The following is a 22017-nucleotide window of genomic DNA, read 5'->3' on the forward strand; positions in this document are numbered from 1 at the left end:
TTCTATTTGATTTACTTCTTTTGGTATTATTAAAAAAAAAAACTAAGTCTAAAGTTACAGACTTAATGATTCCAGATCAGTTGGGAAGAGAAATTTGATTTTAGGACTTTGGTAAAATCCTAGATCCAAAAGTAAGGTAGCATGAGAACCAGTATCCATGAAATGGACATGACATAAAGGTGATTTTAAATTGCTCTCTGTGGAAACTTAAATCAATGCACTTGAACTGAAATTGTCCAGACATATCTCTTGATGTAACTGATCTAAAAATGAATACAGGCACGGTATTGCTATCCGCAGTCGGATAACTGACAACCAACCTTGGCACATGCAGAAAAGAAATGGTTAATTATGCACTTCTGCAGTTTGGAGACGGCTGGAAATGAGCTTGGAAGTCGTTTCCAGCTGCCATTTTGTAAAAGGGAGCAATGTTGTGGCTCATTTAGTAAGAAAAAGCCTTCCCTCCCCATGAAAAATTGGAATAATGGAAGAGTTTGGACTTCTGTGCGGGCATTGCTGGATAGCTGGAGGCCCACGGAGCATGGTAGGGCACTTTATTTCACCCTTTAAAATGTTATGGGTGTGCGTGTGTGCCATTTTCCCCATTATTTTCAGACCTCTGGGAACCTAAGCCCCATGATCCCATTGACAATGCCTCTGTATCGGCAGTTTCTGTATCCACAGTAATAGCAGAGAATGGAAACCCCACAGATACTGAGGTCCACCGGTACAGGCTTTTCTGCTACACAAGGAGGAAAAATCTAGCAACCTGCCTACACTCTTGCACTGCAGATCAGCTCTGTGAAGGTTTTTGTGTCTGGGAGCAGTTGGACTTAACCTGGGAACTGCCTACCTAATATATAATCACACCTAAGAAGCTTCAGTCAGAAGGCTGCTTAGAAGCATAGTGGCTGCATAGTTTTATGGCATCATCCGCCTTGTTGGTTGGAGATATAGGTTCATGCCTGCAGAGAGTTCCTATAAAGCTATTTTTCAAAAGGGAAAAAGAACATCTCTAGCTATATCACAGTTTAATCACATAGATAGACCTTTGTCTATCTAAGTCAATACATTAACATGGAGGATTTGTAGTATGTTTATAGTTTATGCTGGGATTGCTCCCTAAACAGTGAAATGTAAGATTTCTCAGATATTCTAAGAGTTTGTCTGCAAAAATCAATCAGATCAATCACGTATCAGGTGATATATAAATAAATAAATATTCTCAGGCCTTTATTTAATCAATTTTAAATTGCTTGTTTTATATTGAAAAATTGATCTAATAGTTTTATCATGTTTTATATTTGTTGTATTTTAAATTATGTACACCACCTAAGGTAAAGTGTGCCGTCAAGTCAATTTTCACTCCTGAAACACAGAGCCCTCTAGTTTTCTTTGGTAGAATACAGGAGAGGCAAGGACAATAAAGGACTGACAGGAGGGGTTTACCATTGTCTCCTTCCACGCAGTATGAGATGATGCCTTTTAGCATCTTCCCATTTCGCTGCTGCCCAATATAGTACCAGCAGGATTCAAACCAGCAACCTTCTGCTTGTTAGTCAAGCGCATATAGATTATATATATATATATATCAATCAGAGGTATATAAATAAATAAATCTTTGTTTAGCCAGGGTCACATGCAAAAAAAAAAAAGATTAAAGCACACCACTGTGAAAACCATAAACCAATGCAAGGATTAAACATGTATGTTTTATATCAAAACATTGGAATTAAATTTTATACTGACATACCAGATGACCAAAACTTCAAATAAAATATCTATAAATATCAACTTTGTTTTTAGCTCTTTACACTGTTCTTCTACAATTAGCTGATGGTCAGAACATTTGTAGATATTGGCTGATAATCTCTGCATCCTCTCAAGGGGCCACTAAACAAACTGTGGGCCAGGCTTGGCTCTTAGTGCAGCACAGGCCAGGGGAGGGGAAGTGATCTTTGCTTCACTCTGCTCTTGCAAAATCCCTTTTCACACCCAGGAATATGTCCGTGAGGCCCGCACAGCCCTCACAGACATATTCCTGGGTGTGAAAAGGGCTTTTGCAAAGAGAGGAGATAAACCAAAATTGCTTCCTCCTCTGCCTGTGCTGCACTGTGAACCAAGCCTTGCCCGCAGTTAGTTTAGTAGCTCCTTGTGAGGCTGTGCAGACTGTCAGCCAATGCATGTGAGACTTGTGTCACACATTATTTTGTGCTTTAAGCATTTTTGATATCAGATTTATGACTGGTACTCTTATTTGTTGTGCATTATGAGGATCACAGTCATGCAACTTACTATATCTCTTGAGTATAAAGATTTTTCAGAAGGATATAGATAAAAAGTGGAAGCAATTTGTGGCACTAAGCTCTTCTTTAAGCTCTCATTGCTCCTTTTCTCTGATCATGGATCCTTGCTGTATTTTAGCCTTGTACACTATAAAATTATTTTTAATTGCTTAAAGAATTCCATCCCCCCACAGAGACCGAATGAGAACATCTGTCAATGTCGTGGGAGACTCATTTGGAGCTGGCATTGTCTATCACCTCTCCAAGGCAGAGCTAGAAAACATTGATTCCCATCACAAAGGACATGAAGATATTGAAATGACCAAGACACAGTCTATTTATGATGACCTGAAAAACCACAGGGAAAACAACTCAAACCAGTGTGTTTATACAGCTCACAACTCTGTGATAATAGATGAATGCAAGGTACCTTTCACATTTATGGATATTGAGACTTGCATCTAGTCGCCAGTCACACTTCACCTTCCTTTGTTTTTTAACTTGCATGTATGTTCTTTTTTTAAAAAAAATTATCACTAATAATAAGGTGACAGCACCAAGCCCAGACAATCACTAAACTGAATGTGTTCAAAGGTGGTGTTGTTTTGTTATATTGTTTAAACTTTGGCTGCATGCAATGTTTACAAATAACATGGTGTTCCACAGTGTGTTATAGAAGGCAACAAGATGCAGAATATGGTATCCTGTCCTATCCTAGTACTAATTACTTTTCCTGTGGCAAAGGAGGCTGCTACTTGTGTGAAGTTGGGCCTGTAGTTAAATCATCAGCAGGTGAGGAGAGCGGATAATATAGCCCCACTAAAATGAAAAGAAGCTGCACAAAAACCAGCTACTTCAGAGGGACTTCAGCACAATAATTCCTAATGCATTGTGCACAAAGGGTATGCCATTTTTTTTGACCAATTAAAAAAAGGCGGACATCCTTTATGCACTCTTACTTGGGAATCAGTTCCATTGAAAACAGTTGGACTTACCTACAATAAACATGACTGAGATCAGGCTGTAAGAAACTGAGAGAGAAAATATGGGATATTTTGTATTTATACAGGCTTAAGGCAGGCCAAAGACATGCACAGGGAAGGAACCACTCTTCTGTGCTTCTCTCACACCCAATTGTGATCAAAAGTAAAAGTCAACCCAATGTTTTTGTTGATTAATGCCTTCCATGATGCACTGTGATTATATGGGTAACACACCCATTGTATCACCTCATTATCTGGGAGCTCTTGAACTCACAAGCATGTATCGCTTTGCTTTCATTGCCATATTGGCCAATTACTAGCCACTTCTGTGGTCTGTATCTAATCCAGTCTGTAAATAACTTGGTTAAGAAAAGATCAAAAAAAAGAATTGTCCTGACCCAGAGTGAAGTGAACTTCAGGAAACTCAACTGGCCGAGTGAAGAATCATCTTGACTTTTTGGGCCCTAAAATTTGCCTGGTTAACAATGAAAAGGCTTGGCTTGACTGAAGATTTGTACAGAATGAACTATCTTTTGCAGATATATGCTTTTGTTTGTAGACCTACAGCTGCAGCCTGACCTAATATGCTGTTGTCACAGGACTGTTATAACCATTTTGAATGCTGCTTGATGTTTCAGTTGGATGGCCAACTGAAATTTCTAAGTCTCCATGGGGTGAACCGGAAAGAGTAACCCTAGATGGCTGTGTTCACATTAAGTTTTGAGGGCTGCACTCCATTGAACACTTACTAGGGAGTAAATTCCACTGAAATCAGTGGGACTTACCTCTGAGTAAACACCCATAAAGTTTGTAATAGAATCAAATAGATCATTTGAAACCATAATAAAGATATGCCTGTAACCAAAACATAGTGATAGAAAGAGTTTATATATTATGATGAAAATGGTTTTGCATTACTACCAAATTGCACTAGTTCATGGCAGTTTACAATACAAGCCATGTATAATACGTATCCCTGAATCAATTTCAAAGAAAGACACCAATCATGTGGTGCTGTGCCTAGGATCTCAATTTAAACAGGCATATCTATGGAATAAGCGTGTATTGTACTTTTTTTTTGCATGACACAGATATGGCTATATGGTGTTAAATTCCATGATTTAAAAATAATAGCCCTTGGCTCATGCAACCCCATTTCTCAGGGATGGACTTTTCCGGGCAATGGGGGCACCAATGGAATGTACTTCCACAAGCAGAAAGTTAGTCTGAATGCTGCCCAGTGAGTATGTTCCAGCCAACTTTATGCTTTGTTATGTTTCATTGGTTTAGATAGAAGAGCTAAGCAAATACTTACATCTTTCCCATTGAAATAAATAGGATTTTTAAGCATTTTAATTTGGCTGTGTCATTCCCAAAGATTTTTAAACATGGGAGACATACTGAAATTGTAAATATGAAAATAACATTTCACTACAGGGGAGGACATGTTTGCTGCAACTCTGGTCAGGTCCCCTCCCCACCTGACATTACTAATACAATAACATATACATTTCTACTTCCCCCCTGTAATATTGTCTAAATGGCTTCCTAGTTTGATATCTTTGCACAAGTTATATAGAATATATTTATAAGCAGATGATGTTGACTGTTAACTGCATGATTCCCCCCCCACATGTTTTTTAATTATCCATTTCACATCATTTTCTCTGTGACCTAACGTACAATTTCAACTCCAAATATGTGGTTTATTGTTTGTTATGCATGTGTTTCCCCTTTAATTATCTAAGAAAAAGGCTGGCTTTGTTTTGAATGTGGGTGCATTTTATAATGTTTTCATGTCCCAATGCTCCCATGCATCCAGTTTGTCCATCATGTGGAATATCAGTCCTGTCTTTAAGTTTTCTTGTGAAGCTGAGGACAGTCTCATGGAAGGTAAGCTAGGAAATAATGGGATTCCATTTAGAATTAGACAAAAGGCTCCCTTACTGTGTAAAGGTCCAGTTCATTTTTGCCTAGTTAAACAAGTACAGTAGCCATTTTGGCTCACCCAGCCCTGCATAATGCATTGGCACTGGAAAAAGATTATACGTGTGTGTGTGTATGTATGTGTATATATATATATATATATATATATATGTGTGTGTGTGTGTGTGTGTGTATATATATATATATATATATATATATATATATATATATATATACATACACACATATATATATGTATATGTATATATATATAGCTGAGATGTTGCTTACTAGCCAGTACTTCCTATGGAATCATTGACCATTCTTGGTCTTCCATTATTATTATTGTTAATGTTGAAATGTGAACCTTTAAATTTGACTGTTGTGGTTTTGAATGCAAAGTGCAGTCTTGTTAAGAACTGTTTGACTTGATTGTAACTGCAACTTTACTATGCACAGTCATAGGAGTGAATACATTACCTGAAATAACAACGTATTCCAATATTTTCTTGTGGATAATCAATTCCACTGTTTACTGTGGGCATATAATTCTGTGTACATTCACATATATGTGTACATGTGCACTTTGGGCCTATAGACCTGATTTCTATTTTACCCACGTTCTGCTTTGCAGAAAGAATACTATTGTAATTTTAAGTTCTTCCTACAGATCAAGAAGAATTGAAAGGGCATAACTTATTCAGTAAAAAATAAAAACACATATGTATATTTGCACACATGAATTTAATGTAAATTGTGTAAATATTCTGTTTAATTGATGACTTTACTTCCAAAAGTGCCTTGACTTTTAAGCTAGATGTTGATGATAATTACTTGCAGGTAACCCTGGCAACCAATGGTAAATCTGCAGACTTCAGTGCTGTTGAAGAAGAACCTTGGAAACATGAGAAATAAGGGAGAAACAACCCAGGTCCATCTTTCATGAGCCCCAGAAGTTGTCTTATGGTAAAGCTGATATCAAGTTTAAAGAAGATTTTTTTTGCTCGTTTCATTTAGCATAAAAAGTATCTGCTTCCTTAATGCTGTTAACGTAAACTCAGAAACACTCACACAAGTCATTGTTTCTTTAGCATCTTTTCCGAATAATTCACAATCGTCTGTCTAACTTGTGTTACCATTTGAATTGAAACAGATGGAAGACACTCAGTTGGTTTAAGAGCTGCTTTTTAGCTGGTCTTCCCCTTTTCACTCAAGACACAGAGAATGTACATGCTGCAAAGAGGAAAGAATAAAAAGCCAAGATGGCAGACTTGCTGTAGGGACTTAGGCTAATGATAAACATGCAGTATTGTGTAAACCATACAGTATTTGCATTGCCTCTTCTGCTGTACATGTGAACCAGCACCTTGGTGCATATTGAATACTGTTAGCACTGTGGAACTGTAATATATTATTACTGTAAAAGTTTTACATTTGCTTTTTAATACTTGGCATATGACAGTCTCAGTTCCCTGTTCTTCAATATATCTTTAAAGGTGTAGGGCTGCTTCTGGGAGCCCCTAAACAGGCACTCCAGTCCTAAATGTATTGACTGTGAACCAGAGCTCCATGAATGCCAGATCTATGCACACACCTAGGGTTTTTCATTTTCATCACTGCAGGTTCCTCCTCTGCTCCAGTTCTGTGAACCAGAATGCATGGGAAATGTGCCTGGTGGTTCATGATACTATCTGTCTGTGTTAACTTTCCAAAATGAATTAACCCACCACTGCTGCTTCCATGATTTGACCGCTTCCATGGATCTCCTTTCCATGGATGTTAACAGAATTTACTTTCATGAAGTGTGTTTAGGATTGTGGAGTTAGAGAAAGAAATAGGCCTTGTAGCTTTCAGGGCCAGCAACCCATCCCAGCAACTACGCAATTCAACTCAGTGGAGTTAGCCTAATTCTAATTTTGCAAAGAAGCAAGCACAAGGGTAGGCTAGGACTTTTGGGCACCTGATGCAGGTGCAACATTTTGCACCCTTCCGAGCTGCTGCCATCGCCTTACTGGCCTGCCACTTGACTGCAGCGCAAGGAGCCAGAGCCGCTCTGAGTTTTCACAGCTAGGTGGAATTGAAAATGAGGAGTGGGACAACCTAAAAGGGAAGGCTTAAGGGGAGGACAGTGGTGGGCTAGAGCATCTCTGTCTCTCTCCTCTCTCCACACTTCCTCTTAAATTTCATAAAAATCCAACATGGATAAGCTGTCTCCAACCAGCAGCAGTGGCGGCGGTAGTGGCAGGTAGGAGAAGGTGTGTGTGGGGAGATGTGGCAGTGAAAAAGGGTGGGGATGCAGTGGTTGGCAGCACTGCTGCCCCCTGCTTCCTGATCATCTGCTCCTTGAGGTGACTGCCTCAGTTCACTTTATTATGAGGATGCCTGGTTGGGTGTACATTTGTCTGTCAGGCCATTAAAGATACCATAGATGTACACAGTAGACAGTGCTGTTACTATTCCAGAACCTCTAGCTCAGCAAATAGTGGAGCTCTTCACACAACTGTGACTGCATGCGTTGTTGGGCGAGCAGCAGAAAGACAGGGATGAACCTACCTTTCACCAGATGACCACTCCAAGCCCCACCGGCATGCAAGCCGCATGCCCACATGACCAGCGCTGCCGAGAGCAGCGCAGGAAAACAGAAGCCAAGTCTTGTTGTCCTGGCCTCCGCGAATCCAACAGTGCACTGTGCTCCGAGCACTGAGTGCTCTGAGGGATTCCCCCAGGAGATGGGCACTCTAGCCACCTGTGTCAGCGTGAGCTGAAAGCAGCTCGGATGGACACACGATCCCTGAACCTCGGTTAAGAGCCAGGCTTTGGTGCTGGGTTTAGCGCTGCAGTACAACCGGGATCTGCATGGATCTCAGTGGTTCTCACAGGCAGACAATCCCAGGCTTGGCTACTTGTGAGAACAGCCTCACTATCTTAATCCTTGTTTGTTGATATTTGGAAGGGTAAGACACTTTTCTTAAGGAATGAGATAAGTCTGCCTGCAAATACTTATTGACATTCATTTTGCCAAGCACAAACTATTATATAAGCAAATGTTAAGCAATTACCATTGTTTTAATATCTAGCAGCTATTTATTTACTGTTTAAGAGCATTTATTTACAGTATCAGACGTCTTTTCTCACATTTTGGCCTGAAAATATTAGACTGAAGCATTAGATTGAGATCCTGTCAATGGATGCACTTGGTCTGAACAAATGGGTTCCCACCAATAATATTTCAGACTTGCCAAATATTACTTTTAATTGATCACTCTGATACACAAAAGTACACCACTTATTGAAGCAAGAACAATCTGTAAGTTAAGTCAGAATATGATCTAATTTCTTGCGGCTAGATCCTTCCTGCAAAATTATATTCTGCAATCCTTCCTCAAGTGCATCTGAAGAAGTCCCCACACAGTTCAAGGGAGTCATGTCCCTTTACTTTAGTCCTTAGTGTGCATTTAGGTCAAGTGATAGGTCATTTGGGGAATAGGAAGTCTGTGAATGCCCTTTATGTCTCCATCCAATATTCCCCTTTTGTGTAAGTTCCTTGAGCTGTGGAACTCATGTCAATCAATTGAGTGGGGGGTGGGGGGAGATGTGATATGTGAAGTATTTTCAAATTATTCCAGACTGCCATGTTGAGCTCTATGAGCACCATCACACCTATTCATGTTAACCTACCATCAGTGAGATACATGGTGATTGGTTCCATGGTTCTACCACCACCTCTCCTCTATCATTTTATACTTCTCCTTTAAATGTACAATTAGGATAAGGAACCAGCAACAGGATCATCTTCAAAAATGCTAATTTGAAATATACTGCTGTTCCAAAGCATTCGTCAAGCTTGACAGCGAGTTACAGAGAGAAACTCATGTGTACATGTGCAAAATTAGAATATTTGAATAGTTACAAAAAGAAAGAAAATATTTTACAAAACTTTGGGGGACATTTTTATATATGATTGGTAACTCAGGGAAGTTCAGTCTTATAACATTCCTTTTCTTGCAGTATAAACACATGGAAAGGAAAGCAACAATTTTGCTGGATGCTTGTACACATTTGCTATATAACTTCTGCAACAGAATGTTGTCTTGTTAGTTGGTCAGCTTGGCCATCAAAAAGTGTTTTCATTTCACTGGGGAAAATCTAAGATCCTGAATTGCCTCATTATACTATGATTTGCTTATCTGAAGTGAGTTTGGTTGCTAAATGAAAACAAGCAAAGAAAAAAAAATGATCCCATAACACAAGCCCTATTCAAACATCATATTCAACGTGGAGTATGAACACATGTACACATCTGTATGCATATGCAGTCATTCCCAGATTGTGTTCAATGCACATTTAGTAGTACACTTCCTGTCTCCACTCTGCCTTTGAGGCCTGTACCCAAGTTCACTTTAAAAATGAACACATGTGAAGTCATTCACACAAAAACATGTACATATGCAGACATCTGAACCCAAATCTATTTCTCCTTACCCGTCCCACTGGCCAGCGAGGGTGGGGGGAGCACCGGTTGGGCCAAGGGGCTGCTGCAGCCCTGCTGCTGTTGAGGAACTGCACCTCCACCGCAACGCATAAGGTGACCTTCCAACCGCCCTCTCTTTTCAACCCCACAGGGTTTCCCCTTTTGCTTGTAAAGGGGAATCCTTACCGGATCCCACTTCACAAGCATAGAGAACTGGGCCAAATCGGTTCAACCCGGTTATAGTGCAGAACCAAACTGCCGACTGGTTTTAATTAAACGGCTCATGGACCAGGTGGTTCAGTTCGAAGCAACCTCCTTGGAATGGTTCCATGCATACCCCTAGTGGATATAAGAGGACTATCTTCATTGCTGGCCATCAGGAGAGCCTTAAAGATCCATTTTTAAGCCTGGCTTTTAATGATATCTAATTTTATCTTTAATTTTAATCTGGTTTAAATGGGTTTTTTAAATTGTTTTATGATGTGTTTTTTATTTTAATGTAAACTGCCCTGGGCCACTTTAGGAAGGGAGAAATTGACTAAACAAACAAATAATACAGCATAATGTCGGGATAGCCCTACAAACAAATACAAATGCAACTGAGAGGACAGTGCTTTTCCTTGGCAAATGCCACTCCTTTTTTTCATTATAGTGTACTTTTTCTACTGGTCTGAGATACTATCTTCTCCATATCTGTTACAAGGCATAGCATCTAAAAGGAGCATATAAAATAAACAGTAATAATCTCTGTAGCCCAATGTCTTATTTGCAAACATCTGCTTCCTATGTGCTGCCCAGTCTTGCAACAGCGTCCTAGCACATCACTAATAGAATATTATTAGGAATACTATTTTTACTTAGTTCTAGTGCTTTCCCAAATGATGCTCATAAACCTTCATTTCTGTTTCACTGTTTTCCTTGCAGTCAAATGGTGTAAGTAGCTGAGCTTAAGTGAGCTGCTTAATTATTATTTTTTCCTATTGAAAACGAATTTTGCACTAGCACTTTAGGTGAAAGCGTTTCTTTGCTCAGGACTAGGCCAGACTAGTTTGCACCGCTATTCTGCATTATCTGTTACTTTTTTCCTCAATTATTTTGAAAAAGGAATTAGAGGAGTGCACAAATCAGATTCTGCTATTCGATTCAAGCTCAAATTGAATTGCAGAATAATTGAATTGATTTGTTGGAAACAGATAGCTTGGCTGGTGGTCTTGACGAATCACCCTCGAATAACCCAAACTGATTTGGGTGATTCAAAATGAGTTTTGACCCATTTTGCAGGGGAAAGGTAAAAGCATCTCTCTACTCAGGTCCAGTTTGCATTATCTGTTACTTCTTTCTCAGTTCTTTAGAAAAAGGAACTGAAAACAAATCACTTCTCTGAAGGCAACAGAAATTTAAGGCATTGAACACCTTGCAGCTAGAATTAATTGTGTGATTTCGGTTCCAGTTTGGTGCTCAACATTTTCCACTTTCCGTTCTCTTTCCACCCATCTTTTACTTCTTCCATAATTGCTCTAATTCATTATAAACTTTTAAAGGCATGATTTCAAGGAAAATCTTTATAAAAGAAGATTGCATCAACATAACAGAAGCAAAATAACTTGGCAGGAATGAAGTAGAATAGAGATAGTCTTGCAGGGTTGGTGCTCACCCTTTATCACAATTCATATTCTCTTTCCATTCAATTTCCACATATCTTCTATCTTTTCCTATATTCTAATTTATTGTAAACTGCTTTGGGGCTGGTTTCAAGGAAGGTTTTACAAAATCTGTAGACATAAATAACTGGGTAGAAGGACTCAGATTGGATATTCTAGTACATGACAAGTATTCACACCATTTTATATAGTATCTTTTAAATTCTATTTAAAATTACATCTACTGCTAGATGTAATCCAGGGATTTGATCCGGTAAAGTCAGACACAGTGAAGCAATTGGAAATTTCTGACTTTAGAGGATTCAACCTGGTAATACTCAGCTTGTTGCTGGGATTGCATTTTGACACATCTGTCATCAGCTTGGGTTAAACTGGTTTGCTCCCCAATCCAGTACCAAAATGTGTAGTTATCCATTCAGTGTGACATATTGCATTCAGGTTGCTGTATATGTGTCTAAGCTAATTCTATAACCAGACCAATTGTTTGTTGCCACAAGCTTTTCCAACATGCCTAGAGTGAAATCTAGACATGTAAAATAATATTCTCCAATACATTTAACAGAATTCTCTGAACTATTCTCTCCTATGCTAAATAATGCAGGAGAATATTTTTTTACTAGTCTAGAACACAATTGCTTGGGTGTTGGATTCTAGTAGAGGTTGTTTTACTCACATTGTAACAAAATGAAATCATCCTCTAAGTTGCTTCAAGTTATCTGAGTTGTTTGTTTTGGAGTAGCAATAACCAATGGGAAGCAGACTTTTACCCAAATCAGTTTTTGCCAACTCCTACATCTAAATTTAATGTAAATTTCACTAGGTTGGTTGTATCCAAATAAAATTAGTCTTGGTCATGACTAACCTTCTGTGGATACATCCTGTTGTATCTCACCTATTGCTGCTGGAGCAGTACACTGATTGAGATATAAAAGAAAAACCCAGGTGTGTGCCTATGGAGCTCCCAGGGATTCCCATTTCTTTGAACTGAGGGCCTGATCTATTCATTCAAAACTGATCCATTCTCTGGATCAAGATTATTTGAAATTAAGATTCATTGAAATCAATGACATGCCCAAATGAAGTATGTAGGATTGGGGATTAGAGAAACAGCATATTGTTCAAAATCATAAGATGCATACAGATTGAAGACAAGGGATGCTGACAAAATTTCATGCTGTGAATCTTTTCCATTAGCAGATAGTGGCTGATGTCCTGATGAATGTAGTGCTTGTGGAAGAACGTCGCATTAATACAAAGCTGTTGTGCTAGCTACTTGTGCTAAATACGGAACTTGTATTCTAGCCTAGCCTATGTCTGTTCAAGCATGTCCTCGCAACAGCTGCACAACTTCAGCACCTTCACTTGTGTACAAGAGTGCTATAGTGTAATTCCACAGATGCCCAGTTTTTAGCATAACTATATGATCTTTGTGAGCATGTGCAACTTTGCTCATTACACAAGTGCTTCATTAGGGTGTCGGCCAGTGTTTTGTACATAACTTAGACTCCACAGGGACTTTTGTATTTTTTATTTGTTTTCTACAGATTTGAAAACTTATTTGCAAAGCCTGATTGCAAGTTGATTTTTTCAGTCGGTACTGTAGATTCCAACATTCCATTTTTCTTTTCTTTTTTACTTTTTCCAAGTGTTTTCTTCAAGCATCTGTATAATTTAAGTACTGCAACAAAAAAATTCTTCCTAGTGTGAACTGTAATTTATGGAATGCATGAGAAAAATATGTATTTCTACTTCTTAAATATAACTTCATCACTGATGTAACCATTTATACATGCAATGTGTATTAGGAACTTTCTCCAGCAACCACAAACTACAGTGTAGACTGAATCAACATATTTAGTATCTGTAATTTACAGACATACAGATATTTTCTTATACTATTTTCTATAAAATCTTATAAGACAGAGAGAGCATACAAATATCCTTACAGGGAATCCATATTCAAGGGGAAGTGGCAGATTTTCTTATATATATATATATAGATGAATGAAAATGATCTAAGTTATGTTAAATTAACTTAACTCTGTAAACTTGATTTAGAACTTCTAAACAAAGCACAACTAGCAATTCAAGGTGTCTTAAATGCTGCAGTTCATTATGGAACACTATGATGTTCTAGCAATCTTTTAGACTTCTCAGATAAACAGATGAGTGATCCATTATTTTTGATGGTTTTACCAGGAGAATTCAGAAGGGTCTCCATCCTACAATATACATAGGGTGTGATCCAGTATAATTGAGTCATCTATATCTTTTGTTCCCTAGCACCCCTGTCCTACCTGATCTAGTTTCACAAATTTACTTTGAATTTAGTTTTGGATGCTTAAACATGTACAAGAAAGGATACAGTCCAGCAAAATCAGGAATGTAAAATAGATATTTGATCAATAATTTCTAGCATATTTTGGCTTATTGGGGTTAGATATATATTACATCTATTGTAAGATGTGAATAGAGCATATATATCTCCACATATGACTGAGATGTAATATATTTCTAACTGTTGAACAACTTCTGCTGATGAAGATTACCAAATGCATCAGAACATATTTATTAAATAACTACTGCACTTCGGCTTTGTCTGCTGTATCTTTTCTACTTTTTGATATCTCTCCCCCTATTTTGGTCAAGAGATACATGGCCAAGCAGATAATCTAAAATAAACAAAATGAAGTCATACACATGCAGATTATGTAAGGAACTGTAGAGTTTAATCGTTGCCTTTGTACAAAAGGACCAAACAACACATTTATGGGACCATGTCAATTGATAGCACATACAGAAATACCTCTTCATTTAAAAAATTTGTAATAAAGCACACAGTATATTTTTCACCAAGGTGATCTATTTTAGTCCCACCCTATTAACTGTTTAGCAGTTAATTACAGAATACCTGTAGTCTTATGGCCTTGCTATTAGCCAAGCAAATGAATGAGCAAAGAAAAGTTCTTAAAACCTGAGGAATACAATATAGATGTTGCCCCTTTTGGCACACTGACAGCATAGCATACAACAGGGGGTATGTACCAAAATCACCAATGATCCACAAAACAGGAATATTTAATTTGCAAAACCTGTTGTACATGCCTTGCGTTTGGGTGAGCAAAATGTACATATAGGAAGTATGTTGATGTATCCTTATTTTGTAATCCTCTTATATTTTAAAGCGAATTTTCAGGTATTCTTGTAATTAGAGCCAAATTAGTAGCAAGACAAAGTACTAATAATAATAGCTGTGAAAGCATGACGCTTGTACGAATACCAGTTTTGATGCGTCTTTTTCCGCATGAAGAACAGTGCCTCTCCGCACTTTGTGTAGATAATGTAGTTTATCTTGGTGTAATTTCAGTGAAATTGTGTATACAGTATTAATATTCGTGATTTGATTTGATTTAACTTAATGTCAACTGAGCTGGAAAGAAACTATAACAAGTTTTGAAACAAGTTTTGTTAGGTTGGCTGGGTCTGGTCACTGTTGGTAGATCAATTTCCAGACATTTAAAAGAATAATATCTCTAGTCTGATAACAATTTTTATATGTTGTTAATATAAACCGCATACTGGTGCATGTCATATCTGAATAATTGTTAAAATCGTGTATCACAGCCAACTCATTGTAAATATATTAGTTTTTGTTTTTATATATCTAACCAGCAGCATGTCTATGTGTGAGAGAGAAAGAAAGTAAGTATGTGTGTGTGTGTGTTTGTAAATCCCTGGCACTTAGTGAATGTGATTTGTCACTTGGATTTGCTGCACTGTGAATGCCACTACATTAATTAATTAATGTAGGTGTATTATGATGATGAGTTTATTCAATTAATGTTACTTCTTCTGTTTACTTGATATGTTGGAAATGCAGTGACATGAAATTAGTAGTTGCTGTATCAGTTACCACCTTGGTCAGAAAGAAAACCCAACCTTTATGTAATCTTTACTTTGGATTCTGCAGTTGCACAGTTTGAACATTTGCTCTGCAATGTGGAATCCACAGTCACCCAACAACATTTCAAAGTTTCCTCAGATGTTTATTTGCTCACTGACAACAGTCTTCGTTAAAGAATCTGCATAGATTGAACTACCATTCTGTTTTAAATTAAAGCTTAGATCAAACTGGAATGCACACCAAACATGGCCATTTTCATTCCTATATACTTATGATTTAACCAAAAGCACAGGGGCAAATACTGCTTCCATTTGCTTGTTTTTAAACATCAGCACATTATGAAAAAATGAAAATATAACCACAAATCCAAATTCATGTCATATGGGGAGAAGACATAAGGTATTGTGTTTGAGGTGTATTTTATACCTTTTTGTGTACACTTAAACACATTTTTCATAATTTTCATGCCTTAATGCTTCATCTGCCATACAGTATGAATATCTATAAGAATATGGACAAGAACCAATCCTTTAGGCCTGTGATCTTCACTATTTTTGAAGTGGGGGCCACTTTGCCAAAAAATCTTCAATGTAAGAGCCATTTCCCCCCTACACTGACCGCTACCCAGTGCTGCACTTTTCCAGCACCCACCCTTTCAGAGAAAGAGAGCCCTATCAACCTCCAGCACCATACTGGAATGTGCATAGAGTGCTGGGATGTGTACTACTTTACTCACAGAGCTTTGTGGTGTAAGTGCTGGGAAGGTCAGTAATTCTCTCTTGTAAGGTGTGCACAGAATGCTGGGAAGTGTAGTCATTCTGAGCATTTCCCCCATAAAGCTCTGTGAAGAAAGTGCTGGGAAGGACTGCACTTCCCAGCACTCCATGCACATCCTCCAAGATCACGCAGGGACTCATGAGGCCTCTGTTTCTCTTAAAGGAGCCCAGCTGGTGCTGAGCCGTGGAGATGGTCACTTCCGTATGGTGCCAATATTCAGCTTTGGCTGAAGCTCTGCACAGGCCTAATCAACAATTAGTCAGGAAGCTGCACTTAGGGTCGATGAGAGTCACCTCTGGCTCCCAAGCTTTGCAATGAAGAACACTGCTTTAGGCTATTAGTATTATCTGTTAACAAAAATGTAAATGTAAAGGCATTATATTATGCAACTTATACTAGACAGACCTGGAAAAATCAGAAAGGAACCAAAATGTTTTTAAATTAGATCATGTAGATTGAATAATAGATCCATACAGTTGAAGGGAGCCTTGTAGGCCAAAGGCCAGAGCAAGAACATTACTGTGAGATGGCTGATCAGCCTAGCACCACCCCTAGGTGATGGGATTCTATTGTCAAACTTTTCTCATTGTTTAAAAGTTTCTTATAATGTTCAACCAAAATTACCTTTCTTTAACTTCAGCCCATTAGATCTTGTCCTTCCCTCTGCAACAACAGAGAACATGTCTTTGCCCTCTTCTGTGACAGCTCTTCAGGTGCATGAAGAATGATATCCTGTCCCCCTCAGTCTTCTCCAGTCTAAAAATACTGAGTTCCTTCAACCTTTCCTTATAGGACCTGTGTTCAAGATCCCTGATCTTCTTCTTCTCTGCCCTTCTCTGAAGCTGTTCCAATTGGTCTACTCTTAAAGTATGTCTCATGATAGAACTGGACACAATACTCCAGATAAGGTCTGAATAGTGAGGAGTATAGTGGAAAGAAAAATTAGAATCTTGAAAACTACATACCAATCCATCTACAAAAGGAGATTACAATGATTAGTAGCTGGCTTCTGTGAATCACTGCATTATTATCTAGATGGTTCTGGACTGACTGCTTTATAAAGTTCTAGCTCTCTTTTCTGATATCAAAGTTAGATTGACTGGTCTCTAGTTTTCAAGATTCTCCCTGCCCTTTTAAAGATTCAAATATTAGCTTATCTCTAGTCTTGTGGTACTTCGCCTGCTCTCCAGGATTTCTCAAAAGATGATGGACTTTGTGAGGATATCAGAAAGTTCTTTTAGTACTTTAGGATATAGTTCATCTGACCCTGAAGACTTGAACTCATTTACAGTAGATAGGTCCAATTCCTAATCAACTCATCAATTCTGACCCGCTACCATTCACGCCTCTTTCAAGGGGTTGCAAACAGTTTTCCTTTTGGAGGAAGTTGCAGGCAAAATAGGATTTGAGCAGTTCCTTGATCCTGGATCACACAGGTAGCAGCTCATGGAAGCGCTGGCCATCAAGCTTACAGAACCTGCCTCTTCAGACAAATATGGCTGTAAGCAGTGGATGGGCTGGCCTGAGGGGTTGAATGACAGCACAGGGCAGGACTTCCTCCCCGCTTCTGCAGTTTTTATTTATTTATTTATTTTTACATTTCTATACCGCCTTTCGTTAAAAAACAACCCCAAGGCAGTTTACAAAAATTAAAACATACAATAAAAAAGCAATAAAAAACACCAAGCTAAAAACATATAAAAACAATACAACAGATAAAAACACACTGAAGCAGCAGTAAAAACGATTATGTAAAAGCCTGGGTAAAAAGCCAAGTCTTTACAAGCTTTCTAAAAGCCGCGATGGAGCATGAGCACAGCTGGGGCTCATAACACGTGGATAAGGCTCATTATCCATTACCCATTAATATTTCAGCATTCTTACTATGTACCATTTTCTCCTCCTTTCTCTTGCTTCAAATGTACCGCAAAAGGGCCCCCCCACTGTCCTTTTTTTTTTTTTTTTGCTCAGCATCCCCTGGCAGCCTCTACTCATTCTGAACTTTAGCTTTCCTAACAATGGCTGACATCTTGACGAATGAAGTGTGCACATAAGAAGGCCCTGTTGTGCACTCTGTGCAAGGCCTTCGCTCTCAGTCAAAACAAGACAGAGCATGAGTTCATCAACACTTGGCTTCTTGATTTGAATTGGGAGGAGGGTGCTTTCATGCAAGTCCCTCAGTCCCCCTGCACATACTGAGGCTATTCCCATGATCGCCAAAAAGCAGGCTAAAGAAGCCCAGCCCGCTTTTGGGCGATTGTGTGCTGCAACGGGAGCCACGTGGCTCCTGACAGCTAGCCACACTAAATTCCCCTCCCCTTAAATGAGGTCAACGGAGCAATCGCGCTGTTAACCTTGTTTTTGTGCTCATGTGTTGCCACAGCATCCACCCATGGCGACACACATCCACCGGTTGCATGGGAGTAACAGCAGGAGGAAGGGCAGGCATGCTCTGCCTGTAGGCTTCCAGCGGCATCTGGAGGGCCACTCTGTGAAACAGGATGCTGGACTGGATGGGCCTTGGGCCTGATCCAGCAGGGCTGTTCTTATGTACTTATTCATCCTTGGTGACCTATAATTCCTTCCACTTCTTAGACAAGCCCTTTAAAAAAATCCAGCTCATCACTAAGCTTTTTGTTCAGCCACATTTTTCTTTTTCTTTCACACTGAAGTTTGTAACTGTACCTTGAGTAACTCCTTTAGGAACTCTCACCCATCTTGGGCACCTTTCCCTTTTTAGCCTATCTAGTGCATGAGGTTATTTAAATCAGTTTTCCTGAAATCTAGAGAATATATTTGACTATGCTCATCTATCGTTTTCAAGAAGGTCAAGAATTCCAGCAATATATGGTCACTGAATTGATTGATGGATTAAGTGCTGTCAAGTCAGTGTCAACTCTTAGCGGCCACATAGATAGATTCTCTCCAGGATGATCTGTCTTCAACTTGGCCTTTAAGGTCTTTCAGTGGTGCATTCATTGCTGACGTAATTGAGTCCATCCACCTTGCTGCACATCGTCCTCTTGTTCTGATCACTGAATAGTTCATGGTCACTGAATAGTTCCCTCCAACCTTATTGGCCAGTTCTTCTGGATAGCTGATTCCCTTGTTTGTTCTGAAAGAATAACTTGTCAGGAACACATAGGGAATTTGCTGGAGATTTAATGCTTTGTGAAGTGTGTCTCTCAACAGAGATCACAGTAGTTGAACTACTAAACAAACATATAAACTTCTTCTTCTTCTTCTTCTTCTTCTTCTTCTTCTTCTTCTTCTTCTTCTTCTTCTTCTTCTTCTTCTTCTTCTTCTTCTTCTTCTTCCGGAAACATCCAGCTTGTTCTTCATGGTTTGTTGATCTGTAGTAGACTCCAAGTACAATTTTGCTTTTATTTTCAAAAAATTAACCACAAATACTTTCATATGCTCTCCCACCAAGACTTTGCTATACCTATGAAGTTATATTTACCTTGCTGACTTAACACTTATCTTGTTCATTTCCTGAACTCTGGGCATTATTGTATAGATAATACAGGCCATGGATATTGTGCTCTAGTGTCTTTCCCATTACTTTACTGTAAAGCTTGCTGGGCAACCCTGCAACTCCCCCAACCCACCCAGTTCCCCTGTAGAACCCAACTTTCCATCTTTAGCATTTACCTGTGTCCTTTTCTCTCCATGCCCCACAGGATGTTTTTAGGAATATAGAAACAGAGGAAGCTGCTTTATACTGAGGCAGGCCATTGGTCAGTCTATTTTCTAAAATGACTGGTATAGCTTAGTTTCAGATGGGGTTTTCCCCCCAGCCCTTTCTAGAAGTGCTATGGATTGAACCAGAGACCTTCTCCTTGCGAGGCATGTACATTCAGAGTACTAAGCAGCTGTCATCCCCCCCTTCTAAAGCTTAAATCTCTCTTGATCAGGCTTCTGTCAAACATACTTTTTTCAGTCCTTGTATAGTACAGCCCCTTGCCTGCCAGTAGTTTTCCATTAAAGCTTGGAATTTTTCTTGTTGACACTATCTGCTTAATCAGTTAACCCAAAGTATTCATTCTTCCCTTTCTAGTCTTCTGCTTTTGCCTTGTAGACTTCTGTTTTTACAGGAAGAATTGACAGGACCATCTGAGCCCTATGGTCTTTCACCTTTCCTCCAAGAGGCAAGGCATATAGGCAGATGTGATACTTTCACACCTGCAGACAGTTAAAAGTAACCTTTTGCATTTACATAAAAGTAACATGGATAAGCACATATCACTGTATGCTACCTGTGAAGCCTAGGGTCAGCCAAAGCTCCACCAGCACCTGATGCTATATGCCATTGCCCCTCAACCTGGTGATGCGTGTTGCATGTCAGCTACTTCTCAATGCTACTCTCCAGAAGCACACACATCTCTCTTCCTTCTTTCCCTTACCTGGTAGTAGGATGACAAGCAGGCAGAGGCAGCGGATGGAAGTGGGTAAGAAAGAAATGGGAAGTAGGGCAGGAGCACAAAAGAGAGGGGAGAGGCAGGCAGGTAGGTAGGTATTCATGAAAGAGCTGCCTCATCTTGTCTCCAGGAAGGGCTGGCTCTGCTAACCCTGTACCAGGTTGGTCTAAAATGGTGACATATTGCATGCAGAACTCACTAATGCTTTCACCCCCAAAATATTATATAACTATTTATCTGGCACTTCCTGTGGATTTATTTTTTAAAAATGGAAGACAGCAGCAGCAGCTCTTAGTTGATTCTGGCTTTCTTCTTATGATTAACTTCTAGCAACTGCCATGCAAATTTAAAGTGTAAGGTTAGCAGAGCATTAGGATCCTGACCATGAGTGCTTGGTTATGCTATAACCCTGATACAGCAATAGAGGTCCAATACAATTCCAGGGAATCTGCACATATGTCTTTTTCCATTGTGCTCATGGTTTGGGGAAACTTGAATGTGTACACAATCTCTCAAATTCCATTGTCAAAATTCTTGCCTATTCCCTAGGTGACACATGATTTCTGTCAAGATCCATTCTAAGAATCAGTGCAAAAGAAAATATAGTGAGCTTGGACTTCATCACTGATTGACAATGTTCATCTGGGGCTTGAAATGGTGTATACCTGTACCACATTTTGTGTAAGGACTAATGACTGCAAATGATAAAACTTCCTATTTACTCTGGTTACCTTCTTGTATACTGTAGTAGGAATGCCTCGTTGAGTGAACGTATTTTTTGTAGTTCTAATCTTCCATCTATATATTTATAGATACCTTAGCTATATCTTGAGTAAATATTTGCTTTTAATACTTTCTTACTGTGTGAACTGATTTCTGTAACTTATGTATAAAACAAAACTGGACATTCTTTATATACTGGAAATAATAAGCAAAGACCATATTTCACTAAGTGTTGTACTTTTTATGTACATATCATCAATAAATGTGGATGCATAATTTTCATGGTTAGTATCTGTGTGGATCTATTACTAGTCTTCTACATATGAGCTCTGAAGAATACATGATGTGAATGTGCAAGACACTTCTGGCAAAAATCTCAGAGCTCACTCAAATGATCTAAATCAGCAAGATGTTTGAATCTCCTTGGTAAGATATATAACTTTTGCTGTTTAATACAGCAAAAGTTACTCAGGAGCATCATAATGAAGAATCGAAGATTTCCCTCGTCTCAGTGCAGCTACTATAGTCTTTTGGCCAGTGCTTTCTATGACACTACTGATTGTGACATCTGAATCAATGGCAGAGCATAAGCAGGAGAAAGAGTGAATAGTGCACTTTGATGATGCTCTTGGTCATTTCTTTTTAAACAACATCTTCACCAAGTCCCCCAAAACAATTTTAAACTACTCATGTTTCAGATAGTAGTTTGTAGACCAAGAAATTGATTTGCTGAGAAGAACACTTTTATGTATTTTATTCATTTGTCTGGATTGTAGCCTTTGAATATGTTTTGACATTTACATTCTGGCTTCATTAGCAAATAAGTGAGATTATTTCAGGAGGGGAAAAAACAGTGTTTACTTACC

General features: G+C 38.8%; 1 protein-coding gene across 3 annotated transcripts in view; it reads left to right on the forward strand.

Moving 5' to 3' along the window:
• SLC1A2 (solute carrier family 1 member 2) overlaps positions 1-22017 on the forward strand; it is a 160971-nt gene that overhangs the window by 138433 nt on the left and 521 nt on the right. For 2 of the 3 annotated variants that reach the window (XM_053282049.1, XM_053282063.1), the window contains exons 10-11: positions 2480-2711; positions 6035-21433. In XM_053282049.1, coding sequence (XP_053138024.1) covers positions 2480-2711; positions 6035-6109 — 307 coding nt within the window. In that variant the 3' untranslated portion in view covers positions 6110-21433. Of the gene's footprint in view, positions 1-2479; positions 2712-6034; positions 21434-22017 lie in introns of those variants that run through there. The other variant, XR_008312740.1, reaches the window with a different exon arrangement.

Source organism: Hemicordylus capensis, chromosome 1 (assembly GCF_027244095.1).
Source record: "Hemicordylus capensis ecotype Gifberg chromosome 1, rHemCap1.1.pri, whole genome shotgun sequence".
NCBI lineage: Eukaryota > Metazoa > Chordata > Lepidosauria > Squamata > Cordylidae > Hemicordylus > Hemicordylus capensis.